Below are 19,804 nucleotides of genomic sequence, written 5' to 3'. Positions count from 1 at the left end.
ATTGGGACAAAGCTTGCTAAACTGCGTCGTGGAGCTCAAGTGTGAGTCTAGGTGTGAATGTGAATATTGTCAGAAATGACAATGAACGAGTGAAGTGACGTTGAATATGTGACCCCTGTCAGAGCGGGAGCCCTGGAAATCAGTGGGGCGCTAGTGTTCTTGGCAAAGTATCCCGCCAATGCATCTTTTTGGGCAAGCTCCAACTTATGGACGAACAACTGCTGATCGATTGGAATTGTAAACTGCGCCATCACTGCTATCCCCACCATCTCCGTCCACCTACATCCAACCCATTTGATATTCCATTTCCAATCTCATAATGTCCGCGCCAGGCTGGGGACTCCTTCCCCGCGAAGAAGAAGGTACCTTTGCTATGTCCCCATGCAAACCAACCCATTCGTACGCTTTTACTAACACACCCCCACAGAAGCCCTCCACAACATCTCCCGCCTCATAACCATCGAATCCCGCCCCTTCACCCGCATCTCCACCCGCCTAAAAACCTCGCACTTCTCCTCCCACCGCCCCATCCAACTCGCCTCCCCACCCCCGGACGCCTCCTCCGCCGACGACCACGCAGTCGACGACCACGCCGCCAGACAAGCCGAGCAAATCGCCGCAATCAAAACATGGCAGCACGACCTCATGAACGAAATGGAACTCCTCGACTACGCGGTCCTGCGCATGGAACTGACGACCAAAAGCAACCAAGCCGAGCGCCAGCGCTACGCCGTCGAGAAGGAGGGCATCACGTCCAAGCAAGCGGCTGTGCGAGCGCACATCGAAACCTTACGCACGGAGCTCGAGGCGGCGCGCGCCACGCTGTCGACGCGCAAGGCGTGGGACGCGCTCGCGCAGGACATCTTCACCAACATGGCGAGCCAGAAGTCGCGCGAGGACCAGGCGGCGGCGCATGCGAAGCTGGACGAGGAGATTGGCGAGCTGCAGGCCGAGGTGGAGGGGTCCAAGAGGACGTGGATGGAGAGGAGGGTGCAGTTTGGGCGCATCGAGGACGAGGTCAAGGAGATGTTGAGGATGATTAAGGATGAGAAGGAGGAGGCGGAGAGGAAGGAGGGGATGATGAAGGAGGGGGATGAGGGGGAGGATGGGGGCCATGGCGAGGGGACCGCGTCGAGGGGGATGGGAAGCCAGATTGGTACGCCGAGGTTGGAGACGGGGGCGGGGACGCCGATGCATGGGGAGGAGGGTTCGCAGGCGAGGGAGCAGTCGCAGTCGCAGTCGCAGTCGCAGTCGCAGTCGCAGTCGCAGTCGCAGTCGCAGTCGCAGTCTCAGACCCTACGGCTGCCGCGGGATCGATTGCATTCGTTCTCACGGGGCGCGACTAGTGCTCCTTCGCCTGGTGTTTCCGCTGCTGGAGGTGACACGCCCATGGTTGACAAGGGCGACGATTCCTCGATAGAGGAAGGTGAGGAACAGGAGGACGAGGAGGAGGAAGGCCTCGTGGAGACTATGGATGAGACTTGATATGGTAATGCGTGCCGCCTAGCAGAGATCTGGGCGGTGCCACCGAGTTTCATTTCGAGGGTGTGACGTCTTTTTAGGGGACGTCTACGGCCTTCTCTCTGACTTTATGCATAGCGCGGCGTTCCGGTGTACAGTATTGCGGTAGATATATACCGGCAGGTATTTCCTCCTAAGGCGCAATAGTGGGCAGGTAGTGTGAGGGTTGGACATTGAAGAAAACAACAAGCCCTTCCATCGACTGTTCTTTTCAGGTCCAAATGTGTGCTAAAGGTGTTTATGGGTTGAATTCAGCGGGCAGACTCGAGAACAAGAGTAAGATAAAAGACTCAAATTGGTACATCGAATCAAGGGACAAGTGCAAGGAACTGGCGGGTGCAACGGACGCCATATAGGAAGACTAGACCACAACAACTCAGAGACCAAAAAGTCGCTTCTTCGCCAGCTGTAAAGGGAAAAGTTGACTATACTTTCGTTGTTTCCCATCACAATCCTAGATAAGTTCCCTTGGGAAGCAAAATCCTACGTTTTGGTATGGCTGAAACGCTCATACAGCATGCACCACCCCATTTGACATTCCACAAGGCATCCATGAAATGAGGAGCTTAATCATGATTGCTTCTATTGGGAAAGCTCTCTTGAGCATCATGGACACCCGGAACCCAGTGTTCCACCACCACCACCACCACCACCACCACCACCACCACTGCACCACACTCGCCTGTAAAAGCTATTCCCACCCTCTAACCTACGCTCGATGCTTCATAACTCCGCCACATCGTTTATCCTCCAAATCCAGCCGTATCGCCATCTCCGTCTCCAGATTGACGCGGGGTTAAAATCCACCACGCAGCGCAAGCACCAGATGCAGCGTCGCACCGCCCTCCAGATTGTACTCCGCGGCAGTCTTGTCGTCACTCCTGGATGCAGCACGTCAGCTCCTCGATCTCCTCTGTGCTTCCAGACGGAAACTCTCTTACTCCCAGGAGATAGGAAGAAAGAGGAATAAAGAAGCGAGGCGAAAGGGTAAGGGAATAACCAAAGAGGAGATAACGTACATCTGTTTCCCGCCAAAGATGAGGCGCTGCTGCGCGGGGGGGATGCCTTCCTTCTCCTCGACGCGCTCTTTTATCCGCGAGACCTTGTAGTCCGGCTCGATGTCCAACTCAATCTCCTTGCCCGTGAGCGTGCGAACCCTAGGATTTCACCCGTCAGCATTTCCATTCCGAAACTTCAAACCACACGTCTCCCCATCCGCCCAAGTTTCTGCATCCCCCATCTACAGCCCTTGACCCCAGCCTATATCCCACTGGCCCCTATCCCGTCTTGTGCCAATCCGCTTTGTCCGAATCCCCAAATCCAGGAGCGAAAAACCTCCAAAGGACATAGGAAGGAGAATACCTACTTAATCTGCATCTTGCCCCCTCAATATCTATCCCGCAAACACAAAGACGGATTCGTGCTCTCTTCCTTCCCTTATCCGCTGCTCGTATGCTATTGATTCGGATTGGAACTCGGTTTCCGGTCGGTGATGAAAATGCGTGGCTCGACTTGAAGCTAAGTTCGACCTACAGGCACCGATCCCGGGTCCTGGATCGTGGGGTGGGGGCTGGGTACGGAGTAGAGGAACGTGGCAATTCGCGCAGTCCGCTTCGATGGTGGAAGGAAAGAGGAGTGATTCAAGCGGCAGAAGCTCGTTTGGGCTGAGGTGGTCAACTATATAAGGCAAAGCAAGCAAGCTCTCGAGATTGTGGAGGTGAGGCAATCGCGGGGCTCGCCGGAGCCATCGGAGCCATGCGCGGGGCGCATAAGTGGCGGTGCAATGTGGCGCACCCTGCCCTTTCCTATAACCACAGTATTGAAGCGTAAATGTAGTGTAATCTTCACACACCATTCATACACAAAAGTGTAAAATGAAGTATCAGACTCCTCAAATATTCCAGTTTGCCGCAGCCCTCGCCATAGCGAGATTTGCCAACTCCCTTTTCCTCAAGCCTATACCAAATATGTAATATACAAATATGCTTTTGACAGCTCCGAACGCTGGGGAAAGTCAAATGCAGCTGGTCAACGCAAAACACCTTTCGAATGGCAGCCCTCCAGGAATGCCTCGTCCAACAGAGTTCCGTCATTTGAAACTTTGCTGGCCAGCTGCTGCAGACGTAGAAGTGCAAATACATATTTACAAGAATGCATGCGTGCATGCTACAAGCACGGCAGACCAACTAGGTAAATCCTCCCACGCTGCAAAGGTTGAATGGAAAGGAGAAGAAACACAGACGCCGAAGAAGAAGGTAGAAGGGGTATTTTGATCAAATTGAAGCCGACGGGAATGAATGAAACCCCAGGAAAGAAAAGAAATAATAAGAAAAGGAGAAAGAAGAGCCCTATCAAAGAGCATCCACAGCGGGCCTTCAGACCAGAGGAGCACTACGCTTGACGTATTGACGGAGGCAGGTGTCCAACGCTTTGGATCGGGAAGACGAGCATGCATTGTACTTTTCGAATCGCACATGCAGTGAGATGCAGGGATTCATGTAGGAGTGGACAAAAAGTCGACAGTCGCAGCATAGGAATATCGTGTTTCGCAGGCCTTTGACGGGTGACAAGTACCCAGCCCACAGCGGGAGGCATCATGTCAACACCTCTTGACGAGACTGCCAGTCGGAGAGCGATGGATGCACGTCCACCTGGACCCGTGTCGCCATCTTAGGCTATAATAAATAATACAGCAATAAAAAAGAAGGCGGTTCATCGAGATGATAGGAGGCGATAACTGAGTGTCCTTTGGGGGAATTCGAACCTGAGACAAAGGATTGATGAACCCAATTCGGGCATTCTGATTACCCGATCGGGAGAAATCATGGTTTGATGAAGCGTTGGATCAAATCGTTCTCCCATCATGGATGTCGCGTAAGCCGGGCCGTCGTCCTTGAATCCCTGCCGTTTCAGAAGACCAGCAGTCAAACTGATGAGAATCTCTTCATCTGATGACACTGCACTTTATTGGTATGCTGAAATATGCAGATAGTCATCTCTCCAAACTGGGTGACAACGAATCCAATCACCGAGGCGGCATTGCTATGTATAGCCTCCAATGGAAGAATACCGGGGTGGTATCTGGTTGACGTCGACATATAAGGATGCCAAGAAGAGGCCGAAAATGGGAACGGCGTGCAAGCCAACTTTGAGGCCGAAGTGAGATCAGCCGTAATCTAATGTCGCAGAATAGGCGGTTCGAGATGGTGCGTCCTACCATACTTGGAAACATTGCAGAATTGACAGTGTCGATGCTCGATGGGCTCATATTATTGAAGGGCTGCGGGTGGGGTTCGGGGGTCGCGACGTCGCAAGTTCTGCAGTATGCCGGTGATGTGATGATTGCAACTCAGAAGCTTTTCCTGTGGTGGAGATTTCATCTCGCTTGCAATGCCTGCAATAGATTCGTATGCGCCCCAACCAACCCTGCCATCTCCGATGATAACATCCCAATCGTCAGGAAGACTAGTGAATGCGCCAAACAGAGGAGTCTCCCGAAAGAACAAGGCGACCGCGAAATAATGCGGGCTCGACGTTTTGGAACAAGCTTCGTTGCGAAGAAATTACCCTTATTGATATATCCTCCTGAGGAATAAAGGGTCGATACCGGGGACTGAATTTGCACTGAAATTGCACCCCCAATGACTCGGAGTGTCTTGCCAAATATTATGCTCTGGAGAAGTGTGCGCCGGCGACTGCTTGTTGTTTCTGATCTGGCAGAGTTCTGCTCGTAGGGTCAAGGCCACGGAAGTCGTTGAAGCGATCGATATGGGTGGCCAGTGGAAACGGGAGATATCCGTCGCACAGGCTCGCGGTGTATGTCGTCAGTGGATCTATTTGTCGTGCAACTAGCATTTATTGAAGGTGTCGCGTGTACCCCGTCTCCGACAAAACGTTGTTTCCGGTGTTGGTTCCCGCGCTGCGAATATTCTACACTCCGTGGCTCTCCTCAGTAACGCGACGAGAGGCTGAAGAGGGTGTTACTGCCTTCCCTCTTCTCGCTTAGAGAGAGGCGCACCCTCATGGCTATGGCTGGGAGAATGTCGAGACGACGCGGGAAGGGGGTGTTCAGTATGATGTGACGTCGGAGACGGGAGTGCGGGGCGTTGGTGATGGGGTTGCTGATGTTGATGCCAGTCCCCTTGCGTTTCGTATCGAGACGGTTCATTGACCAAAGACGGTTCATTCGGCGGTGGACGTCGACCATAATGGTAACCTTCATCGTGAGACGCCCGGTAATGTCTTTGCTCCGGCACATTGGTACGAGTTCCACTCCGCTCCGTATACTCCTGCCCATACCCCTGGTTGGGTCTGTTTAGAGTAGCTCTGAGGGTATCACCACGTGTAGATGCGTCAGAATGGCCTCGGGCGTGGCCTCTTTGGGGTGTGGAGGTGGAGGAAGACGATACCTGCGAATAGGAGGGCGAAGTATGTGTTTGAGGTGCCGATGTTGGAACCGGAGGCGCTGGGTGGCCTCCTTCCGCCTTCCGCTTCTTTGGGGAGCTGGCATAGTTGGCGTCTGACGCATCCGTAGCTGCACGCGCACGGGGCGGGAACGAAGCGGAGGCTTTGTATTTACCTGAAGGCGTTGCAGGCGCGTTGCCGCTTGACGACTTTTCTTGCTGAGAAGAAGGGGGCACCCAATGGTAGAAGTACAACGACGACTCTTCTTGTTGCGCCGGCTGAGCCGATTGAGTCTGTTGCACGGATGACGGCGCCGTGGGTGGTGGCTGTATTGACATCTCGTTTGTTGCGAGTTTCGGAAGCTGTGATGAAGGCGGCGGCGGCGGAGCCGGCATGGGAGCGACGGCATGGCCGGGGAGCGGCACACTACCGCCTGGATAGGCTGATGAAAAGACACCGTGGTGCGGCTGCCCTTGCAAAGGCTGTGTGGGCAGCACAGAACTCGGAGGCGGAGGTGCTGCCTGTTGGGGTGCAGACGAAAGGACGTACGTTCCAGGCTCAATATGTCTTCGGGACGCTGTTGGAGACTGTGCCGTCGGAGGGGCATGCTGTTGCCCTTGTTGCTGTTGTTGTGTAACCTGTAGCTGGGCCGCATATTGTTGAATCAGGTCCATAGTCCAGTTCGACACATTCCCTCCTCCAATGCCTGCGAATATTAAAGGAACCAGATGCGGTGGGACACCGCCTTGCAACGACTCCTGAAGCATTGATCGTTCGATTTTCCGTTGTTCAAGCTTCAGTTCTCCTTGTCTAGTTTTTTCCTCCTCCTGCTTCCGTCTATCTTCCTCGGCTTTGGCAAGGAACCAGTCTTTTGTATTGCTCTCGACATTTGGTGTTTGTGAAGTTTGCCAATGGGGCGTGGATGGAGGGGGAGGCCCCGAAGAACCTTGCTGATGTGTTGGTTGGGTCGGAGCAGGAAGTGATGTTAAGGGGTGTGGGAGTCCTCGCAGAGGTGCGGCCATGGTGGTTGGAGCACCCGCCGGCACTGAAGAGAAAGGTCCGCCTTTGAGTTGGGGGGAGTATCGCGCGGACGAAGCTGAAGGGAAGATCGGAGAGTAGGCATGAGTCTTGGTTTCGAATTCAGACTTCGCTGTCTTGGGAAGCGTAAGCAACATGAACGGTTATAGAGGGTTTGTACGTTTATGTCGAAGGAGAATTGAATGCGGGCGGCATCGGTGATGGTGTTGAAGAAGTGACCTCAGGATTTCCAACCCCGAACAAGGCGAACCACATACATAAATATGGAGGAACTATTCTGACCAACGTCCACCTATGTATGCCCCAGTTCGCCGCAGACAAGACGGGGATGCCCTGGCACGGACGGAGGCCTACTGTGATTCGCGGGTAAAGGCGATGTAATAATGAGGACGGTTACAGGGACGCTGACGATCTTGGCTGGTCGCTGACCCACAGGGGCATCCAGACCGTGGGTGATGGATGTTGATTTCAGAAGGATGGCGGATGTTGAGAAGTGGGGAGGGGAAAGGAGCGGAGAAAGTTTCGTACTCTGGACTAGGAGGGAAGCTGGCTATCGGCTAGTCTCCCGCAAGGATGACTGCACTTGCCAGTTGCCGGTAGTAGTTGGGTCTCCGAGTCTCAGACTTTTGAGAGCAAAGAGCTCAAACCAAACGACAAAGGAGCCCGTGTGGCGTAACATATCTTTATATAAGGCGGCCAGGAGTGAGCAGAGAATGAGATTGCAAGGACGTGCATGAGGAGCACAGCTGGCTTGCCGGTTCGTAACTGTGTAGGTAGACCGCCTCAACGAGCCCTGCCACCGGGTGGTATGTACTGTGATGATTTTAGTATTATTAGAGCCTGGTGCCGCGTTGTACTCTGGCTCTAGCCTGGCTCCTCTTCCCCCGTCGGGCTTCGTTCGCAGCGCCACTGCCTGTGACGGTTGCCTCGGCCAAGCAGAGAGGGGCGCCATCGAAGAGGTTGGAGAAACGGGAGAGATGGTTAGTTTTGCGAGCCAAGCTCCCCATGGCCGCTGTGTCGCCTGACGCCTCTGGTTGTGTGTCCCTTTTGTATGCAATCATGTTGAACGGTTTGATGATGCTGCCCACTGTTACTTCATCAACGCCCGCCTATGGTTCCGATTGCAGCTGCACTACTCCGCAATCGAGCCTACCATTCAACCGAACGGACAGTGACCGCCTCCGAATCTCGGGAGGAGAACCGCGAACCCCGCAGCAGGAACAACAGCAATTCACCATGCTTCACAGTCCAATCTGTTGCGATACAAAGCGCGTAGCTCCAAGACAAGTACTCCGTACTCGTGTTGAACAGGACCGCTCAGGGCTTTGTCGCCGATGCCATCCATTCATGGGTGAGGGCGCTTCCCAGTGCCCGCCTCGTGGCTCGTGGAGTCTCAATGTCAAGGGACCAGCACCGTGGCGAGGACCAGGAGGCAGGGTCAAACGTCCTTCGGGAGCAAGCGAGCGCAATTCTTTGGAAGATTAACGCCCTCCCGCACGGACGGCGGCGCTGCTCCTTCGGGACTCTTCAAGGCTCGGGTCACTCGAGGCTGTGTTGGAGGAAATGAAGGGTGGTTCCAGCTGTCAGACCTTTGGTACCTCATCCCAAAAGCAGCACAGCGAGATGAAGCTGCGCTCTGGCGGAGCCGCCATGCATCAACACGAAACTGGGAGCAGACAGAGATCCATGGCAGCGAGACCCACCACCCTCAACCACCTTTGATTTGCAACTTGTGACGAGTACGGAGTACTGTATGGGTCCTAAACAGGCAAGCCTCCAGATACTGTCACTGGGACTGTCATGGCGAGCCAACGGCGGCCTTGTCGACCCAACGCACGGCCGTGACACGCAAACACCTTGCCTGTCTGTCAGCCCTGAACACAACCCTGGCCATCTTTCGACACGACCGTCCTGGTATCGATGAACCGATAAGCAGCAGCACCATTATTAGAGAGACGCGGCGGCCGTTGGGTACTCGGTGGCAAGGGTCCCCATTTGGCGCCTTTTGCGTGACAGCCGCCAACAAAGGATATCAGAGTGGGCGCACGTGTGGCCTCTGTGCTGAGGAAGGTGGTGCGCAGTACAGTGGTTGCCAGCCTGAGGGAGGAGTAATAATCCGTCCCGAGGACCTCTGCTACCGTTCAACTCTTCAGTACCAACAAATAGTAACGAGGGGCTTGCCCGACGAACACGGGTTGCGCAATCACCAAGAGCCTGGCTCTGGATTTGTCGAGCATGGACTTTGCCTATTCCGTTACGACAGGGCTCTATCTGAAACGTGTGGCGTGGCGCCCGCCGTCCCCAAATCAGTTGAAGACGGGATCGCTGTCGGTTCTGGGGCGCGTCCAGACGCTGTGGCCGGTGATCAATACGGTTGTATCGATGGCGTCGCTCTCCCACGGCACTTGGACTGGGGTCAGAGATGAACTTCCTCGTTGACGCCTCAATTCCTGTTGATGAACAGCAAATGTCCGTAGGAGCTGAGGCGGTCGATGGATGGGTAAAGGCTCGTTTGAAGAGAGGCAAGCTGTACTTAGTGAACATAGGTTCCATGATTTGCTCCCGAGATCCTTGGGATGAAGCTGAGAGAAACCGATTCGGCTCCGCAACTGGCATGCTCGGAACGGCCGGCGGGCCTTTCAAAAGTGGATTGCAGCCACATCTGCAGCCAATTTCGACCAGAAATCCGGTTGCCGGGGATCCAGATTTCCTGATTTGGGTCCGGCTTCTCTCATCACAGTGCGACGACTTGCATCGGCATTCCAAGGATCAAGAAATTAACGTGTCTGGCGAATGGGGTAAGGTCAATCGGCGGACTCCGTTCCCAAGGCGTGCCTCTGAAACTCCGTTGAAATGATGTTGGGCGTTAAATGGCATCAGGACCTTTATGGATGAGGTTAGTTCTTTTTACTTTCCCATCAACACCGTCACGGTTCCCAGGGAGCGCGTAACAAGATGAGAGCTTGGGAAAACAATCTCCCAGTTTATATGGTGGCATATTGACTGGGTAATCCGGCTCCCGCTTCCATCCCAGACATGTCAATGTGTTCTGAGATATCCAGATGCGTCGTCACAGGTGAATGTGGAAATGACCGCGTCTCAGAGAGGACGCATAGACCCGTTCTTTAGCCGTGGGTATGCCTCGTGTGTCCAGAAAACCAAAGATGCCGGATACTCTCATCAAACTCCATCCGCAACCCGACTCGAGAGATCCGAGTGACTCGTGCGTCCATATCAGGGCGACGGAACAGAACGGGCTGACCCCAATCCCCCATCACTGTGTCCGGCCTTCTGCGCCACCGTCCCCAGCCACACGCATCCACGTCCCTCTCTTTTTATATCCAACTCTTTCTCGGACTCGGATAGACATGTCTCTCGATCTCCACCTTCCTCACCCACACTGGGAACATACCGACTGGGCTTGTAGCAGCCCAACGGCCGCGGTTGCAGATCTCTTCGCCTCGCCTTGCGGGTCTTACGGACCCTAACGTTGCTATCCAGGCACAGTCAAAAGATCAGCACTGTGAATCCGAGGATCACCGGTTGGACCTGCTCGGGAGGGCCGATTGGTGGGAGGAGGCGGCGCGGACGGTGTACCGGTGCACAGGAGCGATACCGTGATAGAAACTGGTGTACTCCCTATGGAGTAAGTGGAGATGAAGGAACGTGAGGGAATGAAGCAGAGGAGAGGAAGAAGAAGAAGAAGAAGAAGAAGAAGAAGAAGAAGAAGAACGGGAACCGGAATGGCTCGGTAGAAAAAAATGTCCGAAGCACCAAGGAAAGCGCAATCATAACCGCTCCTTTCCCATCAGAAGGGGAAGTTCCCTCGTTATCTACCAGCTGGGCAACCTTGGAAGGCGCGTACGAATGCGCCACGTGACCAGCATACACATCCCGAGGTCTCCGCAAAGTTTTCAAATAGTGCTTTATAAAGGAGCCGTTGCATGCAAGTATTTTTGTAACTGCGGGGGCGTACCACCCCGTGCCCCCTACCTATGTACTCGTCGGGGAAGGGTTAGACGATCGAGGCATTGGTGCCATTAAAGATTACATATTATGGGTAGCTAATTCCCTCTACGAACATTCTAAAAGCTACAATAAGTGATGCTGACGTCGTCCTACTCCGAACCAGCAATGGGGGTATGAGAAAAGGCCCTCCTGAGGGCAAAAGACGGAAAAGCACTGTGGTATCTAGGTTCAAGTCATCCAACACAAGCCAGCCCATGCAGCATAGAGAAAAAGAAAAAGAACTTGATCGACCAGTCGTAACACTAGTAACACAACGGCGTCGAATTTCGTAAAGGGCGAAAAGTCCCCAGAGCGGCCGTCTATCGTAATGATTGCCGTGCTAAGCAGGAAAACAAATACCGATGCATGTCCAGGAAACCGCAGGTCGTGATAATGGTGACTCCCGGTTGGCAACGTCCGGCAAGAGGGAAGATGTGCAGAGCCGCTTTGTCTGCACGCGATCCGGATCAAGCCCAGCTGACCCAGGAGATCCGCAGTGCAACCCGTCGTTGACACTTTCGAGTAAAGCCTAGAAACGCTGCTAGAAGTGCTTTTCGCAGGCCGGTGGAGCTGTAACTGCAGCGACGCTCGCACATCTGACCTTCTCGCCTCACTATTGGGGAACGCCATCCTTCATGTCGCATTCCTTCGCTTCTTCCGCATCTTATATTCGGCTTTTGCCACCTTCATTAAGAGATCTTCGTCTTTGATTGGAATCCAGGACGTCAACACCTTCATCGCGTTCTCGAAATCTGAGTCCAGTAGAATTTCCTTCGTTGCGTCAATCAACGCCGCCGATGTCGCATGGAGCACGTCGAGATCACCGCTGAAATTGGACGGGGAGGAGGCGTGAGATATATCGCCCAGAAGCATGAATACGTCCCATACGCGAAGTTGAGCAGGGAAAGGTAACGAGTAGTTGAATAGTGTGAGATACCATCTTGTACCATAGGCGGTTGGTGAGACGTCCAATTCGGTCTGCGAGGGTCAGCCAGCTCACCAGGTTCGGGCCTGATACTAAGACTTACCAATTTTTTCGCTACATCTCTGCCGCGCATCCAGTTCTGCTCAAAGTCTTGCAACGCTTCCATTAGCCCTGTGAAGCCCTTCTCATACAGCTTCTCCAGCCCCCGGTGCATCCACAGTCGTACCAGCATCACAAATGCCTTGTCTTCTTCGTAATAGCAAAGGAGCGTTGCGGCTAGGGGAGCCATTCCTTGAACATAGCCAGTCTCAGGCAGATACAGCGACATGGCATGGAGTACTCGAAACAGGAGACGTTGACTGGCAACTGTCAGCAAGAATCAAAGTCTTAGTGATGCAGCACGCACCCGCCCCGGTACCTCCTGCGGAACATAATGTGCCTGTTAATCGTTCTGGGGACATCCATGTCAATCTGAACGTCATCTGCCGAGCTCTCTTCTTGGAGCTCATAAAAGGATTCGATCAGTTCTTCGTCGGTTGGGCTGTCCTCAACTGCCTTTGCGCTGGCGGCCAAGAAGGAATACCACGCGGTCGCACGCCAGCGATCGGGTATGCCTTTCCAGGTGCGGGATGTGACTTTTGAATCTTTCACATCGAACTCAAACAACATACCTCCGCCTTTCGTGCCCTCTTTAACCACTTTCGCCATTTTCCTCCATTTCTCTTCTCTTTCCATCTCTTTCTTCTTCATCGCCTGCGCTGCCTTTCCGTCTTCTGCTTCCTCTGCCAGTTCCGCCAGGCCCGGAGGCAGCTTCAGCATATCGCTTGCTTCATCAAGGAGACGGCGATTTCTGTTGTGCGGTAGTCGATTGGTAGCTTGTCGGAAAGGCTTCTGTGGGGTACGTCGAGTGTGTGCAGTTCGGTTAGAAAATAGAGATGGCTGAACTTGAGAAGATCTCTGCGACTGCCGTCGAGCGTGCCCCTTGGCGATCGCCAACCGCCCTGATCGTGCTCGGGATACACTGCGTCCAATCCCTCCCCTGTTTCTTGGTTCTTCGGACGCAAGCTTCAGCAATGTTGTTACTCTCTGTATCCCAGGCTCGTCAGGGCCGTCATCCGGTCCCTGGCTCGCAGACCCGCCGGACGGGGCTTTCTTAGGCATGATAAACCCATACCGGTCGACCTCTCCACCCTCGACATCCGTCCAGTCCTCTGCTCCTCCTGCTACTTCGGCCGGTTCCCTCACGATCATGCTATCCCGCTTAGTGTCTCTTGCAATCACGCTTCCCCGTTTTGAGCTGCGCAAAGAGCTCGCGTCCTCCAAGGTCACTGTCAGACTGGATGTATTTGCAGGAGTGCCAATCACACTGCTGCCAGGAAAGCCATTCCGCACGCTTTCATCCTCTTCCTCCAGATCGTCCCAGTTAGCTGCGCTCTCGTTCCCGTGCTTGTACATGGCTCGGACTTTCCGCGACAGCATCGCCTCGTCGGTAGACAATATACGGTTGCTGACCACTCGCCTCCGCATGGAGTTCCCAGAAAGCGAACGGGCGGTCCGACGCGGAATGCAAGGTGCCGAGAGCTGTTGTTGCCCTGCCTGCGCGTTCGTTTCCTCATGTTTCTCCTCCTTGTCGTCCGATTGCGTTTCGGCTTGTTGGTTAGACTCAGAGGATGCCTCAGCGACATGGCTGAGCTGATTGAAGTTCATCTTGTTCGCCCGCTTGCCCCCTAACAACATGCTCCCCCTCTTGGAGAAAGAAATCTGGGTCGGGGATGTCAAATCGTCAAAGCCCCCGGTGGGTATAACGGTATCTATGGCTTGGAAATCAAGTTTGCGCTCGGAAGGGGTCCCGCTCTGCGACGGGTTGTGCTGCGATGCGCGGCTGCTGGACGACGGCGGTGTTGGCTCATGGTGAACGGTGATGACAGGCAAGCTTGGCGCCTTGTGCAGGCTGGGAGAGGATGATGAAGAAGTCGCGTGAGTGGGAGCTGTAGAGTCCGCGCCGTCACAGCTGGTAGTAGAGGTCGCCAACGCCGAGTCCCGGCGGGTATCGTCGATCGCGCTGTTCGTGAGGAGTGTTGTTTTGTTGAAAGAGGACACAGACGTTCTCGGGCCAGGAGAGGTCCTTGGACGGCGAACACTGCTCAGCCAACCCCGCGACCCAACTCGTTTGCTTGTGCCAGAGGGGGTTGTCCGGTGGCTGGTGTGAGGGTCGAGGTCGCTGTGGTTGTTGGGGTTTGCGTCAGGCGCCGCCTCATCATTCATGGTGTCCCGAGTCTTTTGCTGGCTGGCATCCAGTTAGGCACAAGGTTCGGGACGGAGATGAAGATCGCGGCTCGTGGGAAATGAAGGGTGGTGAGGCCGCAGAGGGTGCTAGGTTGGGTGAATCCTCGAACGAGAGGCGGTCGGGATGGAGGCGTGCGGCGCCGGGGGTGGAGATTTGAGGTGAGTGAGAGATGAATCTGGCGGAGCGGTGCTCGAGAACAAGAGCAACGAAATCGACATCAGCGAACGCCTTCTTGCTGGCGGATATGGGACATTCAGGGGCATGTTGAGCTCTCGCAGTGACCCCAAACGTGTTGTGCCATGTTCGGAAATGACCCGGAGAGGACATAGCGACCCGCTCCTGATTGGCTCCTGCTCCTATCCTTGCACAATTACACATATCATGTCCTACTAACCTCCTCTCCCTCGAGCTCTCTTCCTCTTCTTCACTCTTTTCCTACGCACCCATTGTGTTTCCAATCTGCCATGTCAGACTCAATGCCTCGAAATGGCTGCTGTCCGTTTTTGTCTTTCGAAGAGCTGAGGCTCCTCTCACATCCCCTGTCTTGTCTTTCGGGTTGCTATGTGACAGCTCCACGCGCATCACATAGCAATATATCTCCTTGCCTAAAACGATCCACTCCCCGAGACGTGGCGCACACAAAGAGTCTGGAAACTTTATATTCTGCTCCGTCATTTCTAACCTGTGTACATATGCGGCATGACATCTCCTTTTTCCACATGTCACCGATTTGGGTTACGGGTCCGCAGTACGCTGTCAGACCGTCGCTGCATAAGTCTGCATTTTCGAATCTCTTCTGAAAAACCTACTGTTTCCATTGATATCCATCTTGTAAAGGGCCGGCCTTCCGTGATACCTCCTCTTCGAGCTGTCCTACCGTATCTTTGGATGGGTACCTTTAGAAATCCACCATTGCGTAACGACCACTTGGAAGTTGCTTCACCTCCTAAAGCTTCCCCTCTCGTCTTCAAGGGACGCGTACAGGGCATATCAATGGTTACTGGTTGAACACAACGCTCTCCTCTGTTACGACGAGACAAGATTATCTTACTTGGGTATACAGCCTATTCGACCAGAGAATTCCTTCGTTGCATTGGCGTTGCTCCGCATCTGTATTTCGCTCTCATCTTCTCTGACTTCTCTATACCATTTCCTACTCTGTTCTATCGTACATCCATTTCTCATACAAATAACTGAACTGCGCAATTCTTCTCGTTGGGTATCACATCACAAAGAAGGGAGAAAACGAGCCATGACACTCACACCTCCCCCCTTACCCCTTCTCTACGTGCCTCCTCGTCCGCCCTCGGCCGCTGCTGCTCCGACTCCCCATTGTTTCCCTCCCAATCCGCACTGGAACTCCTGTCACTAACTCTTTCACTCGGACTCAAGCTCGCACTTGCTCGCCGCTTCTCCACGGGATCCACATAATACACGGCCCTACAAACGGGACAACTATACTTCCTCATCAAAAACCAGCTCAGCAGACACTCCTCGTGGAACTCATGCCGACATGTCTGTAGCCTGAGAATCGGGCTCGGCTCGCTCATCGTCGCCGTTCTCGCTGGCGCCGAGAATGAGAAGGTTTGTGTGATTTGTCGTGTCAGGGTGCGGGGAGGGGGCGTGAGCGAGAAGAGAGAGGCGAGACATATTGCGCTGTTGCACTTGTCAGCTACGTTTCGTCCCCATCGAAACTAGATGGATGGGTAATTTGCCGGACGTACCACTCTCTCTCCAGCACGGAAGCAGACTCAGAGTCAGACTCAGTCCCCTTACCATCCTTCAACGCCTTCAATTCCTCCACGCTCAAGACTTTGGCAACGCCCTCGAGTGTCGTCCGCGCTGACTCGCGGTCTAGCGTCCGTAACTGCTGGATGATTCTAGGCGCTGCAGCTGGTGTACGTCGCGCAAGTCGGCGACGGCGGATGCGTATGCACACGCTGAAAGCATGTCAGTCTCTCTTCTCTCCTTTCCCATCTTCACCTATGAGTGCAGGATGCTCCGGGGGGAAAGGAAGGGGATACGAAAATGACATGGAAAAAGAAAGACAAGGAGACGTACAGAGGGCCGAAAAGGATAAGCGTGAACACGGTGACAATTACGCCTATTATTGCCGGCGTGAAGACGACTTGCTGGTTACCGCTGGGTACAGGTACTGATTCGGACTCCTGGCGTGTTAGGAGTCGGTGAGCGTGGGCGCTGGGTCCATTCGATCCGGGTAGGGCGGGCATGTATGTGTCTCCTTTATGTCGGAGAGAATGCGTAGGAGGGTACTTTAGGCGTATAGATGCTGCTATCCGAGATATCGTGTTTTCGGGATCCCCAAGCCAACGGTGATGGAGACACTTAGTCAACGATCCACTCCTAGCTCTTGCGATTGGTGAAGTGTTCCTAGAAGTTTGTAACGAGGCACTCGATAAGTCTGCTGTTGGCAAGTATAAAGATGTAGATATCGTAGGCCTAATAGAACTATCAAAGAATCGCTTCGTGTAGATGGTTTTATGTACACTCCAGAATTCCAAATTCCAAATCTCCTACCACGACTTCCCTCCACCGACTCGTTATCCCTCGCACGACCGCCGACTACGCCATACCCCTACATCCCCGTCCCTAACACGTCAAACAAACCTAACCTCAACCTCACATCACGTCACATCCCCCACAGCCCCCTTTCACGCCGGCACAGCCTCAACCACGTAGCTCCTAAACCAATCACTGAGCCCAAATCCTTTCTTGACCGGTGCAGGATTCTGTATCTATTGTCTCGCTAGGCGCTTTCTGCAATGGTATCACAGTATTATGGGATGAGACGACGCGCGGACGCAGAGGGGAAAATAAGTAGAGTGAGGAGGAACGAGAAGGGGCGGACGGGGACTTGGCGGCGCGTGAGGGTGGAGAGTGGACAGATGAGGGAAGTACCTAGGTACACCGGGCACAGCCTCACGCGTACGTAGGAACTTCGACAGTGAGATCTAGAACCAGGAGCCGCGGTGCGCTTGCTCGAAGGAATATGGACTGGCTGCCGGAGTTGCGCTTATCTGACTACTGCGTTGACCGTGTTCGATGACCAGCAACCGAGTATTTGGAATTCGAATAACGTGCTGAATCAGCTGACGCACGGTCTCACCTGGCGCACACTTTTGGATGGTCGCTACACACAAACTTGAAGCTGTAGAGCTATATATATATTGTAAAATCATCGGATTTTTTGTAGTAATAATCGGAGGGCCCTAAGGAGAAATTCTGGCCTCTTATTAGGTACCTGAAGCGCTCTGAGAGGCGGATTTGGCGGGTACGCGTTGAGGGGCTGGCATCAGGCACCTCAACTTCAACAGGCGATAACTCAGGCTCAGCAGGCTCAATATCCTTCGGCCTTTTTGCTAAGGCCTTAAGGCTATGCTGATTACCCTTTTTAGTAGATTTAATCTCATCGCAGAGTTGTTTTTTAATCGCTCTAGCCTCCCGAAGTTCGTGAGCTTCAAGAGCCTTATGCTCACAGGCTCGGTCCTGCTCTATTTTAGCAGCAGCCCTCTTACACCACCTTTGCTCGAGTAGAGCTGCTTTCTGAAGCTTCAGCTGCTCTCTCCGCTTCGTATTCTCATCCTTTTGAGCCTGTATTGCTCTCTCCTCGGCGTCCTTTTGTTCCTGGAGATCGCATGCTTTCTGGACCTTGGCTGGGGACCAAAATACAGCTCCACCATTGTAATCCTCTGGTGCCTCGAGCAGTAACACCTTACCCCACTGGCGGTGCTTTTTCTTGTTCACGAGGGCCTCTCGGAGCTGCATAACTTCATGCTCAAGTAGAGCTTTCTGTGTCACAATCGTGTAGATTGTGTGAGAGAGTTTTGAGATCCTAGAATCGTAAATATCTTCAATAACCTAGCATAATAAGTACTCAATTTTTCACCAGTCACTGGTGCTGAGTACTGAAGAGCCACTGTTATTTGAAGATGAGCACTCATTCTCACCAGCATGGAATCAGGCAAGGATTTTATCGGGATTGAGTGGCTCAAGCCCAGTGGCCTCGAAGGCCTTAGAGATGGTCTTTTTGATCAGCACTCCATCCCAGACAGCTCGAAAAAGGTGGTAGAAGTCTCTCTTTGTGATCGTAGAGAGTCCATGGCAGCTATCCATGAAGTGGGCGAGGCTGGTGCTGTACGCGCTCACGAGTGGCCCAAAGATGTAGACATCTAACGGCTGAAGGATATGGGTGCTGTGGGATGGAAATACAGCTAGCAGGATCTTATTGGCATCGTAATAGTCGATAAAATCCATCATTACATGAGATCCATGGCCATCCAGGATCAAGAGGTGATAGGATTGCCACACCTTTGCCTTCATCTCTCGATCGAACATCTGTTTGAGCCAACTGAGGCCGATATCGTGGTTGGTCTAGCCCGATGGTGATGAGGCAAAAAAAGGCTCTATCGACTTCTGGGTTGAAATCCTGCAGCCAGGTGTCCTGTATATTGCCAGAGGTAGCTTGATAAATCAGGCTCAGCATTAGTGCTGAGCCATCAGCACAAATACAAGCTATTGTTATAATCCACTCTCTGTTGCCATCCTGGAGTATTTTTCTAAACTTCCTAACCTCATACTGGCTCCAGAAGAACGGCCTTTTTGACTTAGCTATCACTCCGATAAGGAAGCCTTTCTCATCTATATTGTATATATACTGGCTATCGATCTTGTATTGCTCGATTTTATACATTAGAAGCTTGAAATATAGCTCATATTTCTGTGCTAAATCGGCTTTGAAGCATGTGGCATCAATCCTGGAGGTCCATCGTGAGATCAACCTGTCGCTGTGGTGGTTGACAAAGCACGTAACCTAGCATTTGCCAACGTCCTTTTTGGCGACTTCTGAGATGAAATTTCATATCATTTGCTTTGTAGGAGGTAGCCCGTGCATATTAAGATGCTCAATATACTCTATAAGAGCTTGTTCTTGCGATTCGTTGAGGTTGCGACATTTGATGATTTTCTCAGCCTTGGACTTCTGAATCCTGCGATGCTTTCTTGACAAAATTGAGTGCCCAACACCATAGTCTGCAGCAATATGAGTATAGTTAATTTTTTCTCCTGGTTTCAGCGAAGAGATTGCCATAAGAGCTGCGTCAATAGTGGCCATATTGGCTGAGTTATGGTGGGTTGAATATTTCGTGATTTTCGCCAAAGTGTACGCCAGGTGAGACCGTGCGTCAGCTGATTCAGCACGTTATTGAATCCAGCAAGATATCAGTTCGATTGCGCATGGTAGGGAACCCTAGAGTGCTCCGCCGTAAACACAGACGCATCTACCATTGCGCGACAGATGTTCTACTACAGTCTGAACGTCCATCGTGTTAAGACAAAAAGTGAACAATGTTGCAGTCTCACCTGAGTTCGAATATATTCTGCCCAACCTTGAACGCATTCAGACACCTCACCTCTTTCTATTCTCACTTATAAAAGTACACACTTAATAGCCGCCTCTTCCTATATAATCTACAACCATTCCCATCCTAATCGCCCAAACACAAGGAGCGAAAAAAAGGTCTAGCAGCTTTCCAAAGGCTGAGTCACGCAGTCATTGCACCGATTCGGCTGCTCGACCTTTTTTGGCAATATAGAGGGCGTTG

General features: G+C 52.9%; 7 protein-coding genes across 7 annotated transcripts; 2 read left to right on the top strand and 5 right to left on the bottom strand.

Moving 5' to 3' along the window:
• The first annotated feature begins 213 nt into the window (after positions 1–213).
• EI97DRAFT_406773 (uncharacterized protein) lies at positions 214–1,868 on the top strand. Its single transcript, XM_033796600.1, has 2 exons — positions 214–362; positions 428–1,868. The coding sequence occupies exons 1-2, from the start codon at positions 320–322 to the stop codon at positions 1,483–1,485; spliced, it is 1,101 nt and encodes a 366-aa protein (XP_033649718.1). The 5' UTR covers positions 214–319; the 3' UTR covers positions 1,486–1,868.
• A 382-nt stretch (positions 1,869–2,250) lies between these two features.
• Positions 2,251–3,235, bottom strand: EI97DRAFT_437170 (neural precursor cell expressed). The gene is made up of 3 exons (XM_033799284.1): positions 2,888–3,235; positions 2,541–2,678; positions 2,251–2,402 (listed from the first exon to the last, which is right to left on the bottom strand). Exons 1-3 carry the CDS (start codon positions 2,896–2,898, stop codon positions 2,318–2,320), a joined length of 234 nt encoding a protein of 77 aa, XP_033649717.1. The 5' UTR covers positions 2,899–3,235; the 3' UTR covers positions 2,251–2,317.
• Positions 3,236–5,501: 2,266 nt separating this feature from the next.
• On the bottom strand, positions 5,502–7,100 carry EI97DRAFT_453203 (uncharacterized protein; the record flags this gene model as incomplete). The annotated part of the gene is made up of 2 exons (XM_033800447.1): positions 5,502–5,553; positions 5,614–7,100. 2 exons carry the CDS (start codon positions 7,098–7,100, stop codon positions 5,502–5,504), a joined length of 1,539 nt encoding a protein of 512 aa, XP_033649716.1.
• Positions 7,101–7,696: 596 nt separating this feature from the next.
• Positions 7,697–8,679, top strand: EI97DRAFT_485289 (uncharacterized protein; the record flags this gene model as incomplete). Its single annotated transcript, XM_033802138.1, has 2 exons — positions 7,697–7,769; positions 7,832–8,679. The coding sequence occupies 2 exons, from the start codon at positions 7,697–7,699 to the stop codon at positions 8,446–8,448; spliced, it is 690 nt and encodes a 229-aa protein (XP_033649715.1). The 3' UTR covers positions 8,449–8,679.
• A 231-nt stretch (positions 8,680–8,910) lies between these two features.
• EI97DRAFT_445977 (uncharacterized protein) lies at positions 8,911–9,579 on the bottom strand (the record flags this gene model as incomplete). The annotated part of the gene is made up of 1 exon (XM_033800001.1): positions 8,911–9,579. The coding sequence occupies one exon, from the start codon at positions 9,577–9,579 to the stop codon at positions 8,911–8,913; it is 669 nt and encodes a 222-aa protein (XP_033649714.1).
• Positions 9,580–11,604: 2,025 nt separating this feature from the next.
• Positions 11,605–14,161, bottom strand: EI97DRAFT_386362 (RabGAP/TBC; the record flags this gene model as incomplete). Its single annotated transcript, XM_033796064.1, has 3 exons — positions 11,605–11,949; positions 12,000–12,255; positions 12,303–14,161. 3 exons carry the CDS (start codon positions 14,159–14,161, stop codon positions 11,605–11,607), a joined length of 2,460 nt encoding a protein of 819 aa, XP_033649713.1.
• Positions 14,162–15,316: 1,155 nt separating this feature from the next.
• EI97DRAFT_233189 (uncharacterized protein) lies at positions 15,317–16,549 on the bottom strand. The gene is made up of 3 exons (XM_033793967.1): positions 16,245–16,549; positions 15,908–16,123; positions 15,317–15,839 (listed from the first exon to the last, which is right to left on the bottom strand). The coding sequence occupies exons 1-3, from the start codon at positions 16,412–16,414 to the stop codon at positions 15,443–15,445; spliced, it is 783 nt and encodes a 260-aa protein (XP_033649712.1). The 5' UTR covers positions 16,415–16,549; the 3' UTR covers positions 15,317–15,442.
• Between the last annotated feature and the right edge of the window lie 3,255 nt (positions 16,550–19,804).

The sequence above is a fragment of the Westerdykella ornata genome (assembly GCF_010094085.1).
Source record: "Westerdykella ornata strain CBS 379.55 unplaced genomic scaffold EI97scaffold_42, whole genome shotgun sequence".
NCBI lineage: Eukaryota > Fungi > Ascomycota > Dothideomycetes > Pleosporales > Sporormiaceae > Westerdykella > Westerdykella ornata.
This window is presented reverse-complemented; position numbering and strand designations above follow the sequence as displayed.